The following is a 24,356-nucleotide window of genomic DNA, read 5'->3' on the forward strand; positions in this document are numbered from 1 at the left end:
ACCCCCCACTTCTCTCCTACCCCTACTTCCTTCTTAACCCCTGGTAATCGCTAATCAGTTCTCCATTTCTATAATTTTGTCATTTTAAGAATTTTTATAAGTGGAATAATACTGTATATGTAATCTTTTGAGATTTTTTTTTCACTCAGTGTAACTCTCTGGAGGTTATTAGGTTGTTGTGTGTATCAATAGTTTGGTCTTATTAGTTGCTGGGTAGTGTTCCATGGTATGGACATACCTCCATTCACCTGTTGGAGGACATCTGGGCTGTTTACAAAAAAAAAGAAAAAGAATGTTAAAGAACATTACTGAGTCCGTTGACAAAACTGGATTATGGACAGTAAATTATTGTATCAATGTTAAATTTTCTGAAGATGATAAGTATATTCTACTTATGTAAGAGAATGTTGTTATTCTTGGGGAATTCAGAGTAAAGTATTTGGGGGTTAAAGGGCATGAATTATGCAACTTAACACTCAAATGAAATGCTTCAGAAAAAATAAGTACATATAGAGAGAACAAAGGCTATAAAAAATGGAGCAAAATGTTAACAGTAGATGAATTGGAATAAAGACTATATAGTGTTACTCTTACAACTTTTCATAAATTTGAAACTTACCAAATAAAAGAATTTTTAAAAAACCAAACAACTTTTAGTGGTTTCCCATTGAGTTTACAATGAAATCCAAACTCCTTACCTTGGTCTGGAGATCCCTGAGGGAGCTTCCTTCCACCCCCTCTGTGGCCTCACCAATACTCAGAAATGTGCTCCAGCCACATTTCTTCTCCTCCAACACCCGAGCTCCTTTCTGCTCCCTCTCCTCTGGCATTTCACATACCTGCTCCCTCTCTCCCTTACCTCAGGTGTTACCTCCTCACAGCCACTTTCTCTGACCATGCCCTGCTTAAGGAAGGCCTTCCTCTCTCTGCACTTTCCTGTTAGTCTCTATCACCAGGTTTATTTCTTTCACAAAACTGACTCACATTAGGAGATTATCTTATTAAGTCACTTTTCCTGTATTATGATTAGTTGCCTAAATATCTGTCTCCATAAGTGTTAAGATCCTTGAGGGCTGGAATTATGCATTAGCCACATTTATAGCCTTCCCAGGTTATGGTGCATAAAAAGTGTGTACTGTGTTGATATGAACTCTCCAGCCCTTATTGTCTGTGCCTACTCACGTGGCACTTGTTTACTGCCTGGTCGTCTGGGTCTCTGTGTATATACCTTATCTTTCCAGGAGGTTGGGAACTTAGTATGTTCACCCTCATATTTCCACATCACCTATTTCAGTGTCTTGCAACTCAACTGTTAATGAATGACTGGAGGGACAAATAAGTAATGCATTTTGGAGTACCAGGAGAAAAATGACTAGGCAAGCTCACTATTCAAACTTCACCTTTTCTTTTTTTTTTTTTTTGGTACCATATGGTATATTTACTATCCTATTTCACTCAGCTGAAGATTTTCCAAACTCAATATTCCTCAACAATTGTACCATAATGGCTATGTAATATTTAAGGTAATCACTGTGTTATGGCTAGATATTTAGGCTATTTACAATATTTTAATGTTTAAGGAGACTATTAGCATCTTTTTTCAACATATTTTTTCTGGATCACTATAATCATATGAGTTTCTAATATGAAAAATTACCTTGCTGAAAGTTATAATCTTAAGGATTTTGGTCAGATTGTTGTGGTTTTTTTTAACATCTTTATTCGAGTATAATTGCTTTACAATGGTATGTTAGTTTCCACTGTATAACAAAGTGAATCATCTATACATGTACATTTATCCCCATTTCTCCTCTCTCTTGCGTCTCCCTCCCACCCTCCCTATCCCACCCTCTAGGTGGATATAAAGCACCGAGCTGATCTCCCTGTGCCATGCGGCTGCTTCCCACTAGCTATTTTACATTTGGTAGTGTGTATATCTCCATGCCACTCCTCACTTCGTCCCAGCTTACCCTTCCCCCTCCCCGTGTCCTCAAGTCCATTCTCTACATCTGCGTCTTTATTCTTGTCCTGCCCCTAAGTTTTTCAGAACCATTTTTTTTTTAGATTCCGTATATATGTGTTAGCATATGGTATTTGTTTTTCTCTTTCTGACTTACTTTACTCTGTATGACAGTCTCTAGATCCATCACCTCACCGCAAATAACTCAATTTCATTTCTTTTTATGGCTGAGTAATACTCCATTGTATATATGTGGCACATCTTCTTTATCCATTCATCATTCGACGGGCACTTAGGTTGCTTCCATGTCCTGGCTATTGTAAATAGTGCTGCAATGAACATTGTGGTACATGTCTCTTTTTGAATTATGGTTTTCTCAGGGTATATGGCCAGTACTGGGATTACTGGGTCATATGGTAGTTCTATTTTTAGTTTTTTAAGGAACCTCCATGCTGTTCTCCATAGTGGCTGTATCAATTTACATTCCCACCTACAGGGCAAGAGGGTTCCCTTTTCTCCACACCCCATCCAGCACTTATTGTTTGTAGATTTTTTGATGATGGCCATTCTGACCAGTGTGAGGTGATACCTCATTGTAGTTTTGATTTGCGTTTCTCTAATGATTAGTGATGTTGAGCATCCTTTCATGTGTTTGTTGATAATCTGTATATCTTCTTGGAAGAAATGTCTATTTAAGTCTTCTGCCCATTTTTGGATTGGGTTGTTTGTTTTTTTGATATTGAGCTGCATGAGCTACTTGTATATTTTGGAGATTAATCCTTTGTCAGTTGCTTCATTCTCAAATATTTTCTCCCATTCTGAGGGTTGTCTTTTCATCTTGTTTCTAGTTTCCTTTGCTGTGCAAAAGTTTTTAAGTTTCACTAGGTCCCATTTGTTTATTTTTGCTTTTATTTCCATTTCTCTAGGAGGTGGGTCAAAAAGGATCTTGCTGTGATTTATGTCATAGAGTGTTCTGCCTATGTTTTCCTCTAAGAGTTTTATAATGTCTGACCTTACATTTAGGTCTTTAATCCATTTTGAGTTTATTTTTGTGTATGGTGTTAGGGAGTGTTCTAATTCATTCTTTTACATGTAGCTGTCCAGTTTTCCCAGCACCACTTATTGAAGAGGCTGTCTTTTCTCCATTGTGTTTCCTTATTTATTTTCATTTTGGATGATCTGTCCATTGGTGAAAGTGGGGGGTCAAAGTCCCCTACTATGATTGTGTTATTGTTGATTTCCCCTTTTATGGCAGTTAGCATTTGCCTTATGTATTGAGGTGCTTCTATGTTGGGTGCATAAATATTTATAATTGTTATATCTTCTTCTTGGATTGATCCTTTGATCATTATGTAGTGTCCTTCTTTGTCTCTTGTAATAGTCTTTATTTTAAAGTCTATTTTGTCTGATATGAGAATTGCTACTCCAGCTTTCTTTTGATTTCCATTTGCATGGAATATCTTTTTCCGTCCCCTCACTTTCAGTCTGTATGTGTCCCTAGGTCTGAAGTGGGTCTCTTGTAGACAGCATATATACAGGTCTTGTTTTTGTGTCCATTCAGCCAGTGTATGTCTTTTCGTTGGAGCATATAATCTGTTTACATTTAAGGTAATTATCCATATGTACGTTCGTTCCTATTACTATTTTCTTGTTTTGTGTTTTTTATTGTAGGTCTTTTCCTTCTCTTATGTTTCCTGCCTAGAGAAGTTCCTTTAGCATTTGTTGTAAAGCTGGTTTGGTGGTGCTGAATTCTCTTAGGTTTTGCTTGTCTGTAAAGCTTTTAATTTCTCCATCAAATCGGAATGAGATCCTTGCTAGGTAGAGTAATCTTGGTTGTTGGTTTTTCCCTTTCATCACTTTAAATATGTCCTGCCACTCCCTTCTGGCTTGCAAAGTTTCTGCTGACAGATCAGCTGTTAACCTTATGGGGATTCCTGTGTATGTCATTTGTTGCTTTTCCCTTGCTGCTTTTAATATTTTTCCTTTTTATTTAATTTTTGATAGTTCGATTAATATGTGTCTTGGCATGTTTCTCCTTGGATTTTTCCTATATGGGACTCTCTGTGCTTCTTGGACTTGATTGACTATTTCCTTTCCCATATTAGGGAAGTTTTCAGCTATAATCTCTTCAAATATTTTCTCAGTCCCTTTTTTTTCTCTTCTTCTTCTGAGACCCCTATAATTAGAATGTCGGTGCATTTAATGTTGTCCCAGAGATCTCTGAGACTGTCTCAATTCTTTTCAGTCTTTTTTCTTTATTCTGCTTGGTGATAGTTATTTCCAATATTTTATATTCCAGGTCACTTATCCATTCTTCTGCCTCAGTTATTCTGCTATGGATTCCTTCTAGAGAATTTTTAATTTCATTTATTGTGTTGTTCATCATTGTTTGTTTGCTCTTTAGTTCTCCTAGGTCCTTGTTAAACATTTCTTGTATTTTCTCCATTCTATTTCCAAGATTTTGGATCATCTTTACTATCATTACTCTGAATTCTTTTTCAGGTAGGCTGCCTATTTCCTCTTCATTTGTTTGGCCTGTTGGGTTTTTACCTTGCTCCTTCATCTGCTGTGTATTTCTCTGTCTTCTCATTTTGCTTAACTTACTGTGTTTGGGGTCTCCTTTTCTCAGGCTGCAGGCTCGTAGTTCCCGTTGTTTTTGGTGTCTGCCCCCAGTGGGTAAATTTGGTTCAGTGAGTTGTGTAGGCTTTCTGGTGAAGGGGACTGCTGCCTGTGTTCTGGTGGATGAGGCTGGATTTTGTCTTTCTGGTGGGCAGGACCACATCCAGTGGTGCATTTTGGGGTGTCTGTGAACTTACTATATTTTCAGGCAGCCTCTCTGCTAATGGGTAGGGTTGTGTTCCTGTCTTGCTAGTTGTTTGGCACAGGGTATCTAGCACTGTAGCTTGCTTGTTGTTGAGTGGAGCTGGGTCTTAGCGTTGAGATGGAGATCTCTGTGAGAGGTTTCGCTGTTTGATATTATGTGGGGCAGGGAGGCCTCAGGTGGTCCAATGTCCTGAACTCAGCTCTCCCACCTCAGAGGTTCAGGCGTGACACCTGGCCAGAGCACCAAGACCCTGTCACCCACTCTGCTCAGAAGAAAAGGGAGAAAGAAAAAGAAAGAAAGAAAGAAAAAAATAAAATAAAATAAAACTCCAAAAAATATTATTAAAAAAAAAAGTAATAAAAACAAAGGAAAGAAAGAAGAGAGAGCTTTTCCGGCCAGCGGCCTGAGGTGACCTCTAAAAATGGTTCGCTATTCACTTGACCCAGAAAACCCCACAAAATCATGCAAGTCGAGAGGTTCAAATCTTCGTGTTCACTTTAAGAACACTCGTGAAACAGCCCAGGCCATTAAGGGTATGCATATCCGAAAAGCCACCAAGTATCTGAAGGATGTCACTTTAAAGAAGCAGTGTGTGCCGTTCCGTCGTTACAATGGTGGAGTTGGTAGGTGTGCCCAGGCCAAACAGTGGGGCTGGATGCAGGGTCGGTGGCCCAAAAAGAGTGCTGAATTTTTACTGCACATGCTCAAAAATGCAGAGAGTAATGCTGAACTTAAGGGCTTAGATGTAGATTCTCTGGTCATTGAGCATATCCAGGTGAACAAAGCCCCCAAGATGCGGCACAGGACATACAGAGCTCACGGTCGGATCAACCCATACATGAGCTCTCCCTGCCACGTTGAGATGATCCTTACTGAAAAAGAACAGATTGTTCCTAAACCAGAAGAGGAGGTTGCCCAGAAGAAAAAGATATCCCAGAAGAAATCGAAGAAACAAAAACTTATGGCCCGGGAATAAATGCTGCAAAAAATAAATGCAAATAAAAGTGAAAAAAAAAAAAAAAAAAAAGAAGAGAGCAACCAAACCAAAAAACAAATCCACCAATGATAACAAGCACTAAAAACTATACCAAAAAAACCCAAAAAACAAAACGGACGGACAGAACCCTAGGCCAAATGGTAAAAGCAAAGCTATACAGACAAAATCACACAAAGAAGCATACACATACACACAAAAAGAGAAAAAGGAGGGGCTTCCCTGGTGGTGCAGTGGTTAAGAATCCGCCTGCCAATGCTGGGGACACGGGTTCGAGCCCTGGTCCGGGAAGATTCCACATGCCGCGGAGCAGCTAAGCCCGTGTGCCACAACTACTGAGCCTGAGCTCTAGAGCCTGCGAGCCACAACTACTGAAGTCCACGCGCCTAGAGCCCATGCTCTGCAACAAGACAAGCAACCATTATGAGAAGCCTGCACACTGCAATGAAGAGTAGCCCCCACTCGCTGCAAGTAGAGAAAGCCCGCATGCAGCAACAAAGACCCAACGCAGCCAAAATAAATAAATAAATAAATAAATTTATTTATTTTAAAAAAAAGAGAAAAAGGAAAATATATACATAGAAAAGGAAGAAAGCAACCAAATCAATAAACAAATCTACCAGTGATAATAAGCTCTAAATACTAAACTAAAATAAACATAAAGCCAGAAACAAATTAGATGCAGAAAGCAAACCCCAAGTCTACAGTTGCTCCCAACGTCCACCGCATCAATTTTGGGATGATTCATTGTCTATTTAGGTATTCCACAGATGCAGGGTACTTCAAGGTGATTGTGGAGATTTAATCTGCTGCTCCTGAGGCTGCTGGGAGAGATTTCCCTCTCTTTTCTTTGTTCGCACAGCTGCTGGGGTTCAGCTTTGGATTTGGCCCTGCCTCTGCGTATAGGTCGCCTGAGGGCATCTCTTCCCCGCTCAGACAGGACGGGGTTAAAGCAGCAGCTGATTCGGGGGCACTGGCTCACTCAGGCCAGGGGGAGGGAGGGGTACGGAATGCAGGTGAGCCTGCACCGGCAGAGGCCGGCATGACGTTTCAACAGCCAGAGGCGCGCTGTGTGTTCTCCCAGGGAAGTTGTCCCTGGATCACGGGACCCTGGCAGTGGGGGGCTGCACAGGCTCCCGGGAGGGGAGGTGTGGATAGTGACCTGTGCTTGCACACAGCCTTCTTGGTGGCTGCAGGAGCAGCCTTAGCGTTTCATGCCCATCTCTGGTGTCTGCTCTGATAGTCAAGGCTCGCACCTGTCTCTAGAGCTCATTTAGGTGGCTCCTCACACACCTTTTTGGGAAGTCTGAGGTCTTCTGCCAGCATTCAGTAGGTGTTCTGTAGGGGTTGTTCCACATGTAGATGTATTTTTGATGTATTTGTGGGGAGGAAGGTGATCTCCACGTCTTACTCCTCTGCCATATTGAAATCTTCACCATTTTTAATATCTCTTTCTGACAATAACCACATCTTAAGTAGAGTACAGTCTTCCACAGAATGTGTGTGCCTCCAAGTGTGGGTATTTCAATGTGCATACAAGTATATATATAAGTATATAATATAAGCTATATTTGTAAAACTGCATGTCTTATGGAAGACATCCTGTAGTTATTACCAATCCTTTTTTTCTTGGGGGGAGGGGAGGAAAAACATGTTTTGAGTAAATTTTGATTTTCATATATCAGTTTTACTTAAAACACAGTATTACAGAATACTTTACAAGCCAACACATATCTCTGCCTGCTCTTTCTCATGTGAGACCCATCTCGAAGTTTATTGGAAAATCCAGATAATAATAGGACAATGATTCTCAAGTTTTCTTCCCTTTTACCTCTCCATAGAGAATTTTGCTAAGCCAACAGAGGACTTAAAAATATTTACTTTTGGTCTTGAGGAGGGAAATGAAGAAGTCTGTAACCTCGCTAGTGGTGTCAGATTGAAAAACTTGTCACTGCCACCATCATTAAAAGGTAAAGAAAATTTGACCTGGTGTTCATTTTCCAGGACCTAGATTCCCCTCTTGCTTTCTCTAGGATGCCTCCAACAAAGGAGAAAGGAAGATAGAAGACTGGCTTTGTTTTTTGTTTTGTGTTGCCCAGGCAATGGGAAGGTTCCATTACAAGCTTGGCTTTTCTGCTTCTAAATAGGAGCCACCTTCCCCCTGTGCATACGCTGGAGTCTGATTTGAACAAAGCTTTATTCAACTGCATAAAAGAATGAGGTATAGTACATTTTCAATTAAACAGAAATCAAATAATGAGAGAGAAAATCTAACAGTGATACTTTTCCTGCTATCTACTTCCATAAGAAATGACAAACAAGGGAATTTATATCAGGGATGTACTGTTATTCATTTCAAGAAAAATGAATTTCAAGCAAAGTTCTAGCATGCATTCAGCTCCAATCCATGCCATCTATAAAATGTTCAACTTCAAATGTTTAGTACAAGGATGAGACCTCAAGTTCTCTGTCTCCAAAAGAGCATCATTTGTCTTTCATTCACTATGTCTACTAAAATAGCAAGGTGGATTAACTTGGTTTCTTTTCATCAATACTTTTTTTATTGAAGTATAGTTGATTTACAATGTTGTGTTAATTTCTGCTGTACAGCCAAGTGATTCAGTTATACATACATATATATATATATATTCTTTTTTGTTTTTTTTTTTTTGGCCACACCATGCAGCTTGCAGGATCTCAGTTGCCCTACCCGGGATTGAACCCAGGCCACGGCAGTGAAAGCCTGGAATCCTAACCACTAGATGACCAGGGAATTCCCACATTCTTTTTTTTTTTTTAATATTTTTTTCTATTATGGTTTATTATAGGATACTGAATATAGTTCTCTGTGCTATACAGTAGGCTTTGTTTATCTGTTCTACATATAAAAGCTTACATCTGCTAACCCTACTTATATCTGGACTAGCTTGGTTTTTACAATGTTCTGTGGACATATTGTGAAGTTCATATTTTGTCCCTGAGGAGGGTGATGTAATAGAAGGACATCCTGGTCAAGATGTCCAAGAAGCCATGTGAGCTATGATACTCAAGCTTAGATGAGAAGATGGAATTGGAGCTAGGAGCTCTCTGACACTTGGTCATGAGCATAGAGATGGTAATGGGTTGTCACAAGAATAACTGAATCCCTGGGGCAGATAGAGAGAAAGCTTATTGCTGGGAAGTTCCAGGAGAAAGGGCAGCCAGTGAAGAAGACAGAGAATGAGCAGCTGGAGAAGTCAACACAGAACACGGATGGCAGGCCCTGCTCCTTTTGACCACTTCTCACCATGACCTCTGCTCTCCCCACACACCCTTGTCACACTTTAACACAAAATCAGAACACCTTGAAATCAATCTTATTGTCATGGCCAATGGGACATGCATATTTTTAGGTCATAGCATCTCCATCTTTTGTACTCCCGACACAAGTGCTATCTGTGAAATAGGTACTAAGCAAATACTTCTTTTGGCTTAGCTCAGCTGGGTGTAGTTCTATTGAACAAGAACTATAGAACAGGACAGTTGTCCATCTCTAGAATGTATTTGATAAAGACAGATGACTAGTTCCCTGTTGTGTGGCATTCCACCTACAGAAATCTCTCTGGTCCAGCTGGATAGCATGAGCCTGTCCCACCAGATGTTGGTGAGATGTGCAGCCATCATTGGCCTGACCTTCACTACGGAACTGTTGTTTGAGATTCTCCCTTGTTGGAACATGAAGATGATGATCAATGCCTTGGCAACCCTCGTGGAATCCAACGTCTTTGATTGTTTCCGGAATGGCAAGGAGCTCCGAATAGCCCTAAAACAGAACGCGGCCTCGTTTGAGGTGAATTATCGTTCCCTCTCTCTGCAACCACCCTCTGAAGGAATGGGTAAGTAGAGCCTGGAAGTGACCCATATTTCCTTTAGTTTAAGGCACATCTTGATAAAAGAACTGATGTGTATTTTGTAGCAGGGGCTGACTTGTTGCCCACTGCCTTTCTGTCCTCTCTAGCCCATGGCGAGGAGGAAGAGCTCCGTGAGCTGGAAAGCGAGGTGATTGAGTGCCACATCATTCGATTCTGCAGCCCGATGATGCAGAAAACAGCCTATGAGCTGTGGCTGAAAGACCAGAAGAAAGCCATGCACTTGAAATGTGCTCGCTTTCTGGAAGAAAACGCCCACAGGTGTGACCACTGCCGAAGTGGAGACTTCGTCCCCTTTCACCACTTTGCAGTGGACATCCGGCTCAACACTTTGGACTTGGATACCATTAGGAAGATGGCTAAGTCCCGTGGATTTCAAAGTAAATTTTCTTCGTTCCTAATTAGTTCTAACTATAACTGGGGAACATGGAGACAAGACCTAGAAGAAGTGGGTCTGGACCATGAGGATTTCAAGTCCTCTGCAGGCTCGGGCACCACAGATGATGAGACGTGAGCAGCATAGGTCAGCGGGGCAGGAAGTTGGGGAGTATACATGTAGCTGAGTTGGCAGAACCAATCTCACTGTCAGGGAGGATTTGGGGGTAAGGACTCTGGCAAAATGGGGTGTGACCAGAGCTCAAATTAAAATGTCCAAAGGAATAAAACAGACCCAGCTTCATTCGCACCAAGGGATGGAATCCAAGGAGGATAGCGGGTAGGGAGCAGGGTCTGACATGAAGTGGGGGGAACAGCAAGATCCGAGAGGGAGTGGTGTTTCTTGGCAGATAAAATGTTGTTGCTCTGTTTAGTTTGAAACAAGGTTCCAGTGGAAAAAATGTATGAGTGGGAGAGAATTAGCCAGGACTAAGCATGTCAGGGCCCCCAGAAAAGAGGGCTTGGGTTTAGAACAGGGATTCAAGACCATCTGAGACGCAAGTAAGAAAGTTACAAACTGATAGCACAAACTGGCCACATGATCTGGGAAAACGTAGTAAGGATTCAAGGGGCATAAGGGCCCAGGGACTCAGTTACTGCAGGCACGATGGATGTCAGACTTAGGGCAGCAACACCAACTCCAGCCCTCATTCGGGGGTGGCCAGGGAACACCCAATGGACTTCCTGCCCTAGTCACAGGGCCTCCATGATTATGACTAAATCTGATCAGGAAAACAGGCTACACATAGAGGACTCCTATATTATAAGTATATGAAAAATTGGGAAAGAATGTATGTAAAGTGCCCAGCACATAGTAGGTACAAAATAAATATTTATTCTCATTCATTCTCTATTTTACCTGCATTCTCATTTCATTCTCTTATCAACCCTCCAAGGTGGAGGGTTATTTTCATTTTATAGATAAGAAAATTGATGTTCTGGAAGATTAAATAACTTGCCCGATGCCACAGAGCAAGTAATAGACTTTATTCAATCCCAGGTCAGTCTAATTCCTGAGTTCATGCTCTGCCATTACACTTGAGCTTCCCAAAGCACAGGACTGGATTTTAGGTAATACTGGCCAAGGAGACTGGAAGAGGTTCATAGATATAGCATTAGGTATGAATCAGAGAGTGAGGAAGGTGATTCCTTTGCAATACTTGATCAGGGAGAAAGCAGCTTTGTCCTGTGATTTAAGTCTATCATTGACGCTGCACTAACACTTGACAATCTCCCCTTTTAAAAAAGAGAAATCAGGCTTTAAGTTCAGAGCCTTAGAGTCTATATATATAGAGAGAGTCTATACATGAAGGTTTCAAGTCTCTGAGGGCGTGGGCACAAAGATAATGATATTCAGCAGTGGTCTCATCCCACTGGGGCAGGAAGATGTCAGAGAGATGGACATGTAGATGAGCCTAGTGTTTATTACTAGTATTTACTACATTTCCCCTCATGCAATATATTTTTTCCAAAATTGGAAACGTGTTATTATTATTATACTATTAGTGGTATATGTGTAACATGATGTTGAAATTGAAATTTGTACCAAGCACCAAGATACAATGGATGTTGAAATCCAAAGTGAGGTAAATAGATGGATGTACAGACTCTATGAAGGAAATAGCTGAGAATCATTTATAATATTGGATCCTTCATCCACATTCAAGACATAAAAATGAGGTATAGTGTGGAGAGGGCCAGGATTTGTGGAGAGATTTGGCAAGAACTGAGGAGGTACTGTGTACCTTCCTCAAGTGGGTTGCTTCCTTTATCACCTCAATGCTAGGAAGATGTCTTCCTTGGAATCAGTTAGAGGACACAGAAGACCTCACACCTAATGAGGCCAGAGTGGCCTGTGGCTGCACCAGGATCAACCTGCCCTCCCAGAGTTTGGGAAAGGATGTGTGAGGGTTTCCTATAAATCAGATATAACTCACCTGGGAGAAAAAGCCAGCCTGGCATCATTTTAAGTTGTTCCCAAGAGTACCCCTAGGAGTGTGAGAAGACCCCTAGTAGTGGGCTGCTAGAATAAAACAGGCACCAAGAGGGCAGACGATGGAGAGCTGAAGAGGATGCATGACTGGATCAAGGGATCTTCAGTGAAAGATCCCAACACACGGCCATAGTCAAAGCACCAATGAAAGCATTAATAGGAGAGAGTCAACTGACAGAGATAAGAGAAAAGGGAAAGAATACAGTAAGTCCTCTACATACGAACCTTCAAGTTGCGAACTTTCAAAGATGTGAACGTGCGTTCGCATGTCCAGTCATGTAAGTTAGTTCACGTGTCTGGCGTACATTGTCATGTGTGCATCCTCTACAAGTGGTGGTGCTTTTGTGTACTTTACTGTACAGTACTATATAGAGTACAGTAGTACAGTATCTTTATTACAAGCCCAGGATGTCCAGAAGCAAGCATAAAAGCAGCAGTGTTGTAGCTGGTACTACTGTACTTTTCAAGGTACTGTACTGTAAGATTAAAAATGCTTTACTTTTGTGTTTGTTTTTTATGTATTATTTGTGTGAAAAGTATTATAAACCTATTATAGTACAGTACTATACAGATGATTGTGTTAGTTGGGTACCAAGGCTAACTTTGTTGGACTTACGAACAAATTGGACTTGATGAACGTGTTCTCAGAAAGGAACTCATTCGTATGTAGGGGACTTACTGTATTCCAGACTCTGTGGGATCAGTGAGTCTTATTTTATATATACATTATATATATAAATAAACAAATTATATATAAACTACATATATTATATATGTATGTTTTAGTTATTTATTTGGTGAGGGGTAAAATCAGCTGGCAGCTAGCAGACAGGTTAGCCTGAGTAGTTCGTTGGTCTTAAGCAGGTTGGCTAGGGCCACCAAAGGAAACAACTCCAGTTATTTCAGGTTCTCCAATGTTCCTTAACAGTTTCACTCTGGAGCATATGTTACCAGATATCTCTGAGTCATGTCTACTGATGTCCTTTCAACAGAACCTCCACCTGAGTGAGGCCAGGGCTTGATTATTTCCCTTAGAATTTTTCACCTATTGAAAAGAGTATCAACTAGACATCTTTAAATAAAGACATTTTTTAGATTTCCTGAAAGTTTTACCATAAAAGCAATAGTCCCATGACCTACTGCCCTGCATACGTATCTTCAATATTTCTTCTCAGGGGCAAATATTTTTAACTTAGCTGTTCCCTCTAGTCATTACTTCCATATACTAAGTGGTATGTTAATGCTACTTTTTTAAAAATCAAATTTGACATCATCTGTTTTAGTCTTGCTATGGTAGGTAAGGATTTAACTCTATTACACCATGCTTGGGCACCTCTCCTCCAATATTGTTATAGAACTATCATTAGATAAATCAATCAAGTATTTACATTATTAAGACTATGAAAATGCTGTCCATTAGACAACTAAGTAGTAATATACTGTGAATAGATTTTTTTTTAATTTTTAAATTTAATTTAATTTATTTTTTATACAGCAGGTTCTTATTAGTCATCAATTTTATACACATCAGTGTATACATGTAAATCCCAATCGCACAATTCATCACACCACCATCCACACCCACCTGCAGCTTTCCCCCCTTGGTGTCCATACGTTTGTTCTCTACATCTGTGTCTCAACTTCTGCCCTGCAAACCCGTTCATCGGCACCATTTTTCTAGGTTCCACATACATGCGTTAATATACGATATTTGTTTTTCTCTTTCTGACTTACTTCACTCTGTATGACAGTCTCTAGATCCATCCACGTCTCAACAAATGACCCAATTTCGTTCCTTTTTATGGATGGGTAATATTCCATTGTATATATGTACCACATCTTCTTTATCCATTCGTCTGTCGATGGGCATTTAGGTTGCTTCCATGACCTGGCTATTGTAAATAGTGCTGCAATGAACATTGGGGTGCATGCGTCTTTTTGAATTATGGTTTTCTCTGGGTATATGCCCAGTAGTGGGATTGCTGGATCATATGGTAATTCTATTTTTAGTTTCCTAAGGAACCTCCATACTGTTCTCCATAGTGGCTGTATCAATTTACATTCCCACCAACAGTGCAAGAGGGTTCCCTTTTCTCCACACCCTCTCCAGCACTTGTTGTTTGTAAATTTTCTGATGATGCCCATTCTAACTGGTGTGAGGTGATACCTCATTGTAGTTTTGATTTGCATTTCTCTAATAATTAGTGATGTTGAGCAGCTTTTCATGTGCTTCTTGACCATCTGTATGTCTTCTTTGGAGAAATGTCTATTTAGGTCTTCTGCCCATTTTTGGATTGGGTTGTTTGTTTCTTTAATATTGAGCTGCATGAGCTGTTTATATATTTTGGAGGTTAATCCTTTGTCCGTTGATTCGTTTGCAAATATTTTCTCCCATTCTGAGGGTTGTCTTTTCGTCTTGTTTATGGTTTCCTTTGCTGTGCAAAAGCTTTGAAGTTTCATTAGGTCCTATTTGTTTATTTTTGTTTTTATTTCCATTACTCTAGGAGGTGGATCAAAAAAGATCTTGCTGTGATTTATGTCAAAGAGTGTTCTTCCTATGTTTTCCTCTAAGAGTTTTATAGTGTCCGGTCTGACATTTAGGTCTTGAATGCATTTTGAGTTTATTTTTGTGTGTGGTGTTAGGGAGTGTTCTAATTTCATTCTTTTCCATGTAGCTGTCCAGTTTTCCCAGCACCACTTATTGAAGAGACTGTCTTTTCTCCATTGTATATCCTTGCTTCCTTTGTCATCGATTAGTTGACCATAGGTGCGTGGGGTTATCTCTGGGCTTTCTATCTTGTTCCATTGATCTATGTTTCTGTTTTTGTGCCAGTACCATATTGTCCTGATTACTGTAGCTTTGTAGTATAGTCTGAAGTCAGGGAGTCTGATTCCTCCCGCTCCGTTTTTTTTTGCTAAAGACTGCTTTGGCTATTCGTGGTCTTTTGTGTCTCCAAACAGATTTTAAGAGTTTTTGTTCTAGTTCCATAAAAAATGCCATTGGTAATTTGATAGGGATTGCATTGAGTCTGTAGATTGCTTTGGGTAGTGTAGTCATTTTCACAGTATTGATTCTTCCAGTCCAAGAACATGGTATATCTCTCCATCTGTTGGTATCATCTTTAATTTCTTTCATCAGTGTCTTATAGTTTTCTGCATACAGGTCTTTTGTCTCCCTAGGTAGGTTTATTCCTAGGTATTTTATTCTTTTTGTTGCAGTTGTAAATGGGAGTGTTTCCTTAATTTCTCTTTCAGATTTTTCATCATTAGTGTCTAGGAATGCAAGAGATTTCTGTGCATTACTTTTGTATCCTGCAACTTTACCAAATTCATTGGTTAGCTCTAATAGTTTTCTGGTGGCATTTTTAGGATTCTCTATGTATAATATCATGTCATATGCAAACAGTGACAGTTTTACTTCTTCTTTTCCAATTTGTATTCCTTTTATTTCTTTTTCTTCTCTGATTGCCATGGCTAGGACTTCCAAAACTATGTTGAATAATAGTGGTGAGAGTGGACATCCTTGTCTTGTTCCTGATCTTAGAGGGAATGCTTTCAGTTTTTCACCATTGAGAATGATGTTTGCTGTGGGTTTGTCATATATGGCCTTTATTATGTTGAGGTAGGTTCCCTCTATGCCCACTTTCTGGAGAGTTTTTATCATAAATGGGTGTTGAATTTTGTCAAAAGCTTTTTCTGCATCTATTGAGATGATCATATGGTTTTTAGTATTCAAGTTGCTAATATGGTGTATCACATTGATTGATTTGCATATATTGAAGAATCCTTGCATCTCTGGGATACATCCCACTTGATCATGGTGTATGATCCTTTTGTGTTGTTGGATTCTGTTTGCTAGTATTTTGTTGAGGATTTTTGCATCTATGTTCATCAGTGATATTGGTCTGTAGTTTTCTTTTTTTGTAATATCTTTGTCTGGTTTTGGTATCAGGGTGATGGTGGCCTCATAGAATGAGTTTGGGAGTGTTCCTTCCTCTGCAATTTTTTGGTAGAGTTTGAGAAGGATGGGTGTTAGCTCTTCTCTAAATGTTTGATAGAATTCACCTGTGAAGCCATCTGGTCCTGGACTTTTGTGTGCTGGAAGATTTTTAATCACAGTTTCAATTTCATTACTTGTGATTGGTCTGTTCATATTTTCTGTTTCTTCATGGTTCAGTCTTGGAAGGTTATACCTTTCTAAGAATTTGTCCATTTTATTGGCATAGAGTTGCTTGTAGTAGTCTCTTAGGATGCTTTGTATTTCTACAGTGTCTGTTGTAACTTCTCCTTTTTCATTTCTAATTTTCTTGATTTGAGTCCTCTCCCTCTTTTTCTTGATGAGTCTGGCTAATGGTTTATCAATTTTGTTTATCTTCTCAAAGAACCAGCTTTTAGTTTTATTGATCTTTGCTACTGTTTTCTTTGTTTCTATTTCACTTATTTCTGCTCTGACCTTTATGATTTCTTTCCTTCTGCTAACTTTGGGTTTTGTTTGTTCTTCTTTCTCTAGTTCCTTTAGGTGTAAGGTTAGATTGTTTATTTGAGATTTTTCTTGTTTCTTTAGGTAGGCTTGTATAGCTATAAACTTCCCTCTTAGAACTGGTTTTGCTGCATCCCATAGGTTTTGGATGGTCGTGTTTTCATTGTCATTTGTCTCTAGGTACTTTTTTATTTCTTCTTTGATTTCTTCAGTGATCTCTTGGTTATTTAGTAACGTATTGTTTAACCCTCATGTGTTTGTGTTTTTTACGTTTTTTTCCCTGTAATTCATTTCTAATCTCATAGCGTTGTGGTCAGAAAAGATGCTTGATATGATTTCAATTTTCTTAAATTTACTGAGGCTTAATTTGTGACCCAAGATGTGATCTATCCTAGAGAATGTTCCGTGCACACTTGAGAGGAAAGTGTAATCTGCTGTTTTTGGATGGAATGTCCTATAAATATCAATTAAATCTATCTGGTCTATTGTGTCATTTAAAGCTTGTGTTTCCTTGTTTATTTTCATTTTGGATGATCTGTCCATTGGTGTGAGTGTGGTGTTAAAGTCCCCCACTCTAATTGTGTTACTGTCGATTTCCTCTTTTATAGCTGTTAGCAGTTGCCTTATGTATTGAAGTGCTCCTATGTTGGGTGCATATATATTTATAGTTGTTATATCTTCTTCTTGGATTGATCCCTTGATCATTATGTAGTGTCCTTCCTTGTCTCTTGTAACATTCTTTATTTTAAAGTCTATTTTATCTGATAGGAGTATTGCTACTCCAACTTTCTTTTGATTACCATTGGCATGGAATATCTTTTTCCATCCCCTCACTTTCAGTCTGTATGTGTCCCTAGGTCTGAAGTGGGGCTCTTGTAGACAGCATATATATGGGTCTTGTTTTTGTATCCTTTCAGCAAGCCTGTGTCTTTTGGTTGGAGCATTTAATCCATTCACGTTTAAGATAATTATCGATACGTATGTTCCTATGACCATTTTCTTAATTGTTTTGGGGTTTTTTTTGTAGGTCCTTTTCTTCTCTTGTGTTTCCCACTTAGAGAAGTTCCTTTAGCATTTGTTTTAGAGCTGGTTTGGTGGTGCTGAATTCTCTTAGCTTTTGATTGTCTGTAAAGCTTTTGATTTCTCCAGCGAATCTGAATGAGATCCTTGCCGGGTAGAGTAATCTTGGTTGTAGATTCTTCCCTTTTATCACTTTAAGTATATCATGCCACTTCCTTCTGGCTTGTAGAGTTTCTGCTGAGAAATCAGCTGTTAACCTTATGGGAGTTCCCTTGTATATTATTTTTCATTTTTACTTTGCTGCTTTCAATAATTTTTCTTTGTCTTTAATTTTTGCCAATTTGATTACTATGTGTCTTGGCGTGTTTCTCATTGGGTTTATCCTGTATGGGATGCGCTGTGCTTCCTGGACTTGGGTGGCTATTTCCTTTCCCATGTTAGGGAAGTTTTCAACTCTAATCTCTTCAAATATTTTCTCTGGTCCTTTCTCTCTCTCTTCTCCTTCTGAGACCCCTATAATGCGAATGTTGTTACATTTAATGTTGTCCCAGAGGTCTCTTCATTTCTTTTCATTCTTTTTTCTTTATTCTGTTCCGCAGCAGTGAATTCCACCTTTCTGTCTTCCAGGTCACTTATCCATTCTTCTGCCTCAGTTATTCTGCTATTGATTCCTTCTAGTGTAGTTTTCATTTCAGTTATTGTATTGTTCATCTTGGTTTGTTTGTTCTTTAATTCTTCTAGGTCTTTGTTAAACATTTCTTGCATCTTCTCAATCTTTGCCTCCATTCTTATTCCGAGGTCCTGGATCATCTTCACTATCATTATTCTGAATTCTTTTTCTGGAAGGTTGCCTATCTCCACTTCATTTAGTTGTTTTTCTGGGGTTTTATCTTGTTCTTTCATCTGGTACATAGCCCTCTGCCTTTTCATCTTGTCTATCTTTCTGTGAATGTGGTTTTTGTTCCACAGGCTGCAGGATTGTAGTTCTTCTTGCTTCTGCCGTCTGCCCTCTGGTGGATGAGGCTATCTAAGAGGCTTGTGTAAGTTTCCTGATGGGAGGGACTGGTGGTGGGTAGAGCTGACTGTTGCTCTGGTGGGTAGAGCTCAGGAAAACTTTAATCCACTTGACTGCTGATGGGTGGGGCTGGGTTCCCTCCCTGTTGGTTGTTTGGCCTGAGGCAACCCAACACTGGAGCCTCCCCAGGCTCTTTGGTGGGGCTAATGACAGACTCTGGGAGGGCTCACGCCAAGGGGCACTTCCCAGAACTTCCACTGCCAGTGTCCTTGTCCCCACGGTGAGCCACAGCCACCCGCCGCCTCTGCAGGAGACCCTCCAACACTAGCAGGTAGGTCTGGTTCAGTCTCCCCTGGGGTCACTGCTCCTTCCCCTGGGTCCCGATGAGCACACTACTTTGTGTGTGCCCTCCAAGAGTGGGGTCTCTTTCCCCCAGTCCCGTCAAAGTCCTGCAATCAATTCCCACTAGGCTTCAAAGTGTGATTCTCTAGGAATTCCTCATCCCGTTGCCGGACCCCCAGGTTGGGAAACCTGATGTGGGGCTCAGAACCTTCACTCCAGTGGGTGGACTTCTGTGGTATAAGTGTTCTCCAGTCTGTGAGTCGCCCACCCAGCAGTTATGGAATTTGATTTTACTGTGATTGCACCCCTCCTACCGTCTCATTGTGGCTTCTCCTTTGTCTTTGGATGTGGCTTATCTTTTGTGGTGAGTTCCAGTGTCTTCCTGTTGATGATTGTCCAGCAGCTAGTTGTGATTCTGGTGTTCTCACAAGAGGGAGTGAGAGCATGTCCTTCTACTCCGCCATCTTGGTTCCTCCTCGTGAATAGATTTCTTAACAGAAGTTTATTTTTCCTAGAGTTTCTAGGAAACTTTTTTTTTTGCAATGTCTTCTTTATAATATCCTGCTTCAGTCTTGGCTGGACACTCTGTCCATTACCCGTGAATCTCCCAAAGTGTGAGGTATGCTTTTTTTTTACATAATTATTTTTATTTTATTTTATTTTATTTGGCTGCATTGGGTCTTCATTGCTGTGTGCAGGCCTTCTCTAGTTGCGGCAAGTGGGTCTACTCTTCGTTGCAGTGCACTGGCTTCTCATTGTGGTGGCTTCTCTTGTTGCAGAGCACGGGCTCTAGAGTGCAGGCTCAGTAGTTGTGGTTCATGGGCTTAGTTGCTCTGCGGCATGTGGGAGCTTCCTGGACCAGGGCTCAAACCTGTGTCCCCTGCATTGGCAGGCAGATTCTTAACCACTGTGCCACCAGGGAAGTCCATGGGGTATGCTTTTAAGAAATGCCGGAGAAGGACATATCATAAGAGGTTCAAGGACACAGCATTAGCTATGAATCAGTTAGTGAGGAAGTTGATTACCTTTTCAATTCTCTATCAATCCTCATGTCCTTCCGAAAAACTTATTTTCTGACTCTTGATCCATTCCAAGGATCGACAGCCCGTGGGCTCCCTCCTGGGCTTTTTCGTTCCACTTGCTCCACCTAATTCTTCAGGGAGCACTCCTCTCATTCCTTGATCTCCTTGACATGTGCTGAAATCTCATTTAATGTTTCATTTACTCATTCAGCAAATATTTATTGGGTTTCTGATATGTGCCAGACAGTGCTCTAGGCACCTTAGATACATCAGGGAACAAAACAGCATTCTATTGGGGAGAAGCAGACAATGGAGAGAAAACATTAACATAGAAGTAAATTCTTTAGTATGTATAAGTGATCCCAAGGAGAAAACCAGAAAAGAATGTTGGGTAGGGCAAGGGAGATTAGGAGTGCAGAGTCATTAGGGTAGCCCTCAGTGAGAGGTAAGATTCATGGAAAGGCAAAGGAAGTGAGGGATTTTATTGTATGGATGGGTGGGGAAGAGCATTCTAGGCAGAGGGGAGGGCCAGGGTAATGGCCCTAAGATAGGAATTGACCCCTTCCATTCTGTATATTGTGAGTTTATGCTTTTAAAAATTATTTTATTCTTGTTTTAATGGGGTAAAATGTGCTGGACCTGGAGGTCAGGAGATAAATAAAAGAGGTCAGTTTTTCACCTTGAACTTGAAGTCTTATTTCTGAGTCTTTGAAACCACAGGTGAGCAAGTACTATCTTTGCTTTTCTCCTTTCTTCTGAGAACCTACAAGCATTCCATATATTTCTTTTCTTTTGATTTTTACAGATCCTCTTTGAAGTAGGGAACTTTTAATATATTTCCTTCATAAATGAAGAAAATTGAGACCTAAAAATAATATGATTCACCCAAAGGGTAAATGATATGACAAAAATCATATCTTATATATCCTGACTTTATTTGCTTTATTTAGCCAATATTGCTTTTTGCCGCATCTCATTCCATCACTATTACAATTTGAAATATAAAACAAAACATATAGGATGTTGAAGAAGGAATAGCATTTTATTTTTAATCATTGATTTTTTTTTCCAAAAAACACGCATTTATTGAGTATCTATTATGTGTCAGGCAGTGATCTAGGCATTGGGGATATAGTGGTGAAAATGGCAGACGTGTCTATTCTCATATATTGAATTTTAATGGAGGCTGATTGATAGACAATAAACAGATTAATTAATAGAAGCATCAGGGGAACTTGGAGGCCTTGAGAAATATTCTGAATTTTATTCCAAATGGATTAGAACACATTAGAGAACTATTGATTAGAATTAGTATTGGCTGCATATAACAAGGACCCAGCTAGAGTGGCTTAAATTTATTAAAGTTCCTAAATGTATTTTTCTCTATGTAAAATGCTTTTCTCATCACTGGGACTGGTATGGAGGCTTCATGATCATCAGAGATCCTTGGTTCAAAATGGTAGCTGGAGTTCCAGCCATCATGTTCACATTTAACACTAGAAGGAGGAGAAAAGAAACCAAAAAATGAAAGGGATGCCCCTTCCTTTTTCAGTAGTTTTCTAGAATTCTTCCTACCCAATACTCCCCTTATGTCTCAAGGACCAATACAATACAATACAACACAATACGTCACATGGCTATATATCCAGTTGCAAGGGAGGTTGGAAAATGTAGCTTCCCCAAGTAAAATTGAGTTCTATTACTAAGGAGAAAAGGGACAATGGAAGTTGAGATAGGAAACAAGCAATTTCTGCCACTGAGATCTGAATCTTTTTTTTTTAATTATTATTTCATTTATTTATTTTTGGCTGCGTTGGGTCTTCATTGCTGTGCGTGGGCTTTTTTTTTTTTTTTTTTTGTCTCTAGTTGTGGCGAGCGGAAGCTACTCTTCATTGCGGTGCATGGGCTTCTCATTGCAGTGGCTTCTCTCATTGCGGTGGCTTCTCTCGTTGTGGAGCACGGGGTCTAGAGCTCAGGCTCAGTAGTTGTGGCACATGGGCTTAGATGCTCTACAGCATGTGGGATCTTCCCGGACCAGGGCTCGAACCGGTGTCCCCTGCATTGGCAGGTGGATTCTTAATCACTGTGCCGCCAGGGAAGTCCTGAATCATGTTTTTAAAAACGTACTCTGCCTTCTTTATAGAAAACAGATTGAAGAGGATAGGAATAGGAGGGAGATCAGTTTTTCACACTTGTCTAGATGAAATTTGGTGATGGACTAGGGTGGTGCTATAAAGAAGATTGACAGAAGAAGATGGATTCAGATATGTATTGGAGTAGACATAATGGGACTTTCTGATGGACTGAATGGGGATGGGGTGAGGGAAAGAAAAGAATCAAGGACATTGTCTAGGTTTTTGCCTTGAGGAGATGAATATGACAGTGATGCCTTGAGAAATGAATACGGCAGTGATGCTTACTAAGACAGGCAAAACGTTGGTGTATATAGGTTTATGGAAAAGAGATTCAAGAGTTCTGTTTAGATCATTTTAATTTTGAAATTAGGCATCCACGTGGTAGCTGCCAAGGAGACAGTTGGATGTATGAGTCGGTAGGTAAGGGTTGATGTCAGGTCTTAAAGATGTAAAACCAAAAGTCATCATATGGGTAGAATTTAAAGTCATGGGCAGGTGAAATTATCTAGGGAGAAATCTGGTTGGAGAAAGGAGCCCACAGTCAAACTGAGGCTTACCAAAATTTGGAACATTGATAGAGGAGTAGGAGCCAGCAAAGTGAGCAGACAATGAGGGAGGGAAACAAGGAAATGGGTATTATGAAAGCCGGTGAAAAAAGGGAGTGGTCAATTGTCGTAAATGCTGCCAAGAGGGGTAATAAGATGCAGACAAAGATGTAACATTTGGATTGGGCAACTTGGTTGTCACTGGTAACCCTGACAAGAAAGTTTTAGAGGAATAGGAGGATAAAGGCATAATTCAATTTATTCAGCCTCTAGTCACTAGAGATAAACTAGACAGCAGACTAGGAGAGGTGGGCAAATTAATCCTTATACAGTGTGATAAAGGATGATGATAGAGGTCTGCGTGGGTCAATGGGCACACACAAGTTGGGGCACTAATTCTATGGGGCAAGGGCACAGAAAGCTTTCAGAAGAAGGTGATAAGTATCAATAGATGCTGAAACTGAATTTTATAAATTAAAAGATCTGTGGAGTAATGCATTCACCTTGGAGTCAGGAGACCTCCATCATGAACAGATATATGATCTGAGACAAGGCCCTTTCCCTCTTTAGGATTCTTCCTTCTCCCTGAATGGATAAGTGGCTAGATTCAACAATCCTCATTTGTTTTCTGTTTTAAGATCATTATGGAATTTTCTAACCTATTGAAGTCTAGATAGACTGAAGGTTTTAAATTCAAGGCTCTCAGCCCTTAAGTTAGCCCTTTGGGGTATTCCATTAATTGTCTGTATTTCTCCATTAGAAGCTGACATCGCTTTCTTCATCATCATTAATTCATAGTTTGAATTACTGCAGGGTAAATTAGTTAGGATAATATTACCATCTAAAACAAACCCCAACATTTCAGCGGGTTAACACCGTCGAATGACAGTTTTTTTCTGCCCAGGTAATGATCCAATGAGAATGTTGTCAAATAGCCTTGAACACAGTCAGTCAGGGACACAGCCTCCCTGACTATGTTGTAGATTTGCTATCCCTTAGATCCCCACAGTTAATTTGTTTTCCTGTGGAAGGAGAAGATGGTGAAGATATCTAACCATCTCAATTCAGAGGTGACATATATTACTTCTGACGGAATCCCATTTTCAAACTAAACACATGTCTTCACTTAAGATGCAGCGGGGACTGGAAAATGTAGATCCTGGCTGGGCAACAACAACTTTGTCATGGAAGGGGAACAGGAAGCTTCAGTGGACACCAGACATCTCTGCCACATGAACATTTCAATGACCCATACAACTCACTTGTTTGTTTATTTTCCAGCTGAAGAAGAGATCACCTTTTCCAGAATAGAGACTTCTAAGAGATCTGAAATATTTTCTGAAAATCTCAGGTACAGGCTTCTATAATTGTTTAGGAGGTAGAGCATGAACAACTGGCATTAAGTTCAGAACACTGTTAGAATCATTTGTCTGGTCAGTACTCTGGGTCTTTTAGGCACAAATCAGAGGGTGTGTGTGGTGAGTTTGGTCAGTAGTTATGTAATGGAGCGGGAACCTATGGGCTCTTCCCAGGACAGACCCCCCTCCCCCATATCCTCTGCTGTAGCTCCTCTTTGGGTTTTTTTGTTTTGTTTTGTTTTAAATATTTATTTACATATTTCGTTGCGCTGGGTCTTAGTTACGGCAGGCGGGCTCCTCAGTTGTGGCATGCAGGATCTTTCGT

General features: G+C 40.1%; 2 protein-coding genes across 2 annotated transcripts in view; both read left to right on the top strand.

Annotated features, from left to right (window-relative positions):
* ADCY10 (adenylate cyclase 10) overlaps nucleotides 1-24,356 on the top strand; it is an 87,934-nt gene that overhangs the window by 38,843 nt on the left and 24,735 nt on the right. Inside the window, exons 18-21 of the mRNA XM_061185760.1 lie at nucleotides 7,620-7,748; nucleotides 9,372-9,653; nucleotides 9,776-10,066; nucleotides 23,955-24,024. Of these exons, the coding sequence (XP_061041743.1) occupies nucleotides 7,620-7,748; nucleotides 9,372-9,653; nucleotides 9,776-10,066; nucleotides 23,955-24,024 (772 nt within the window). The remainder of the gene's footprint in view (nucleotides 1-7,619; nucleotides 7,749-9,371; nucleotides 9,654-9,775; nucleotides 10,067-23,954; nucleotides 24,025-24,356) is intronic.
* LOC133088000 (large ribosomal subunit protein uL22-like) lies at nucleotides 5,186-5,761 on the top strand. The gene has a single exon (XM_061185759.1). It carries the CDS (start codon nucleotides 5,206-5,208, stop codon nucleotides 5,758-5,760), a length of 555 nt encoding a protein of 184 aa, XP_061041742.1. The 5' UTR covers nucleotides 5,186-5,205; the 3' UTR covers nucleotide 5,761.

The sequence above is a fragment of the Eubalaena glacialis genome, chromosome 3 (genome assembly GCF_028564815.1).
Source record: "Eubalaena glacialis isolate mEubGla1 chromosome 3, mEubGla1.1.hap2.+ XY, whole genome shotgun sequence".
NCBI classification, from domain to species: Eukaryota; Metazoa; Chordata; class Mammalia; order Artiodactyla; family Balaenidae; genus Eubalaena; species Eubalaena glacialis.

Bases quoted from the DNA above. Each gene is read 5' to 3' on its own strand.
- LOC133088000 (XM_061185759.1), top strand. From the start codon at position 5,206: ATGGTTCGCTATTCACTTGACCCAGAAAACCCCACAAAATCATGCAAG.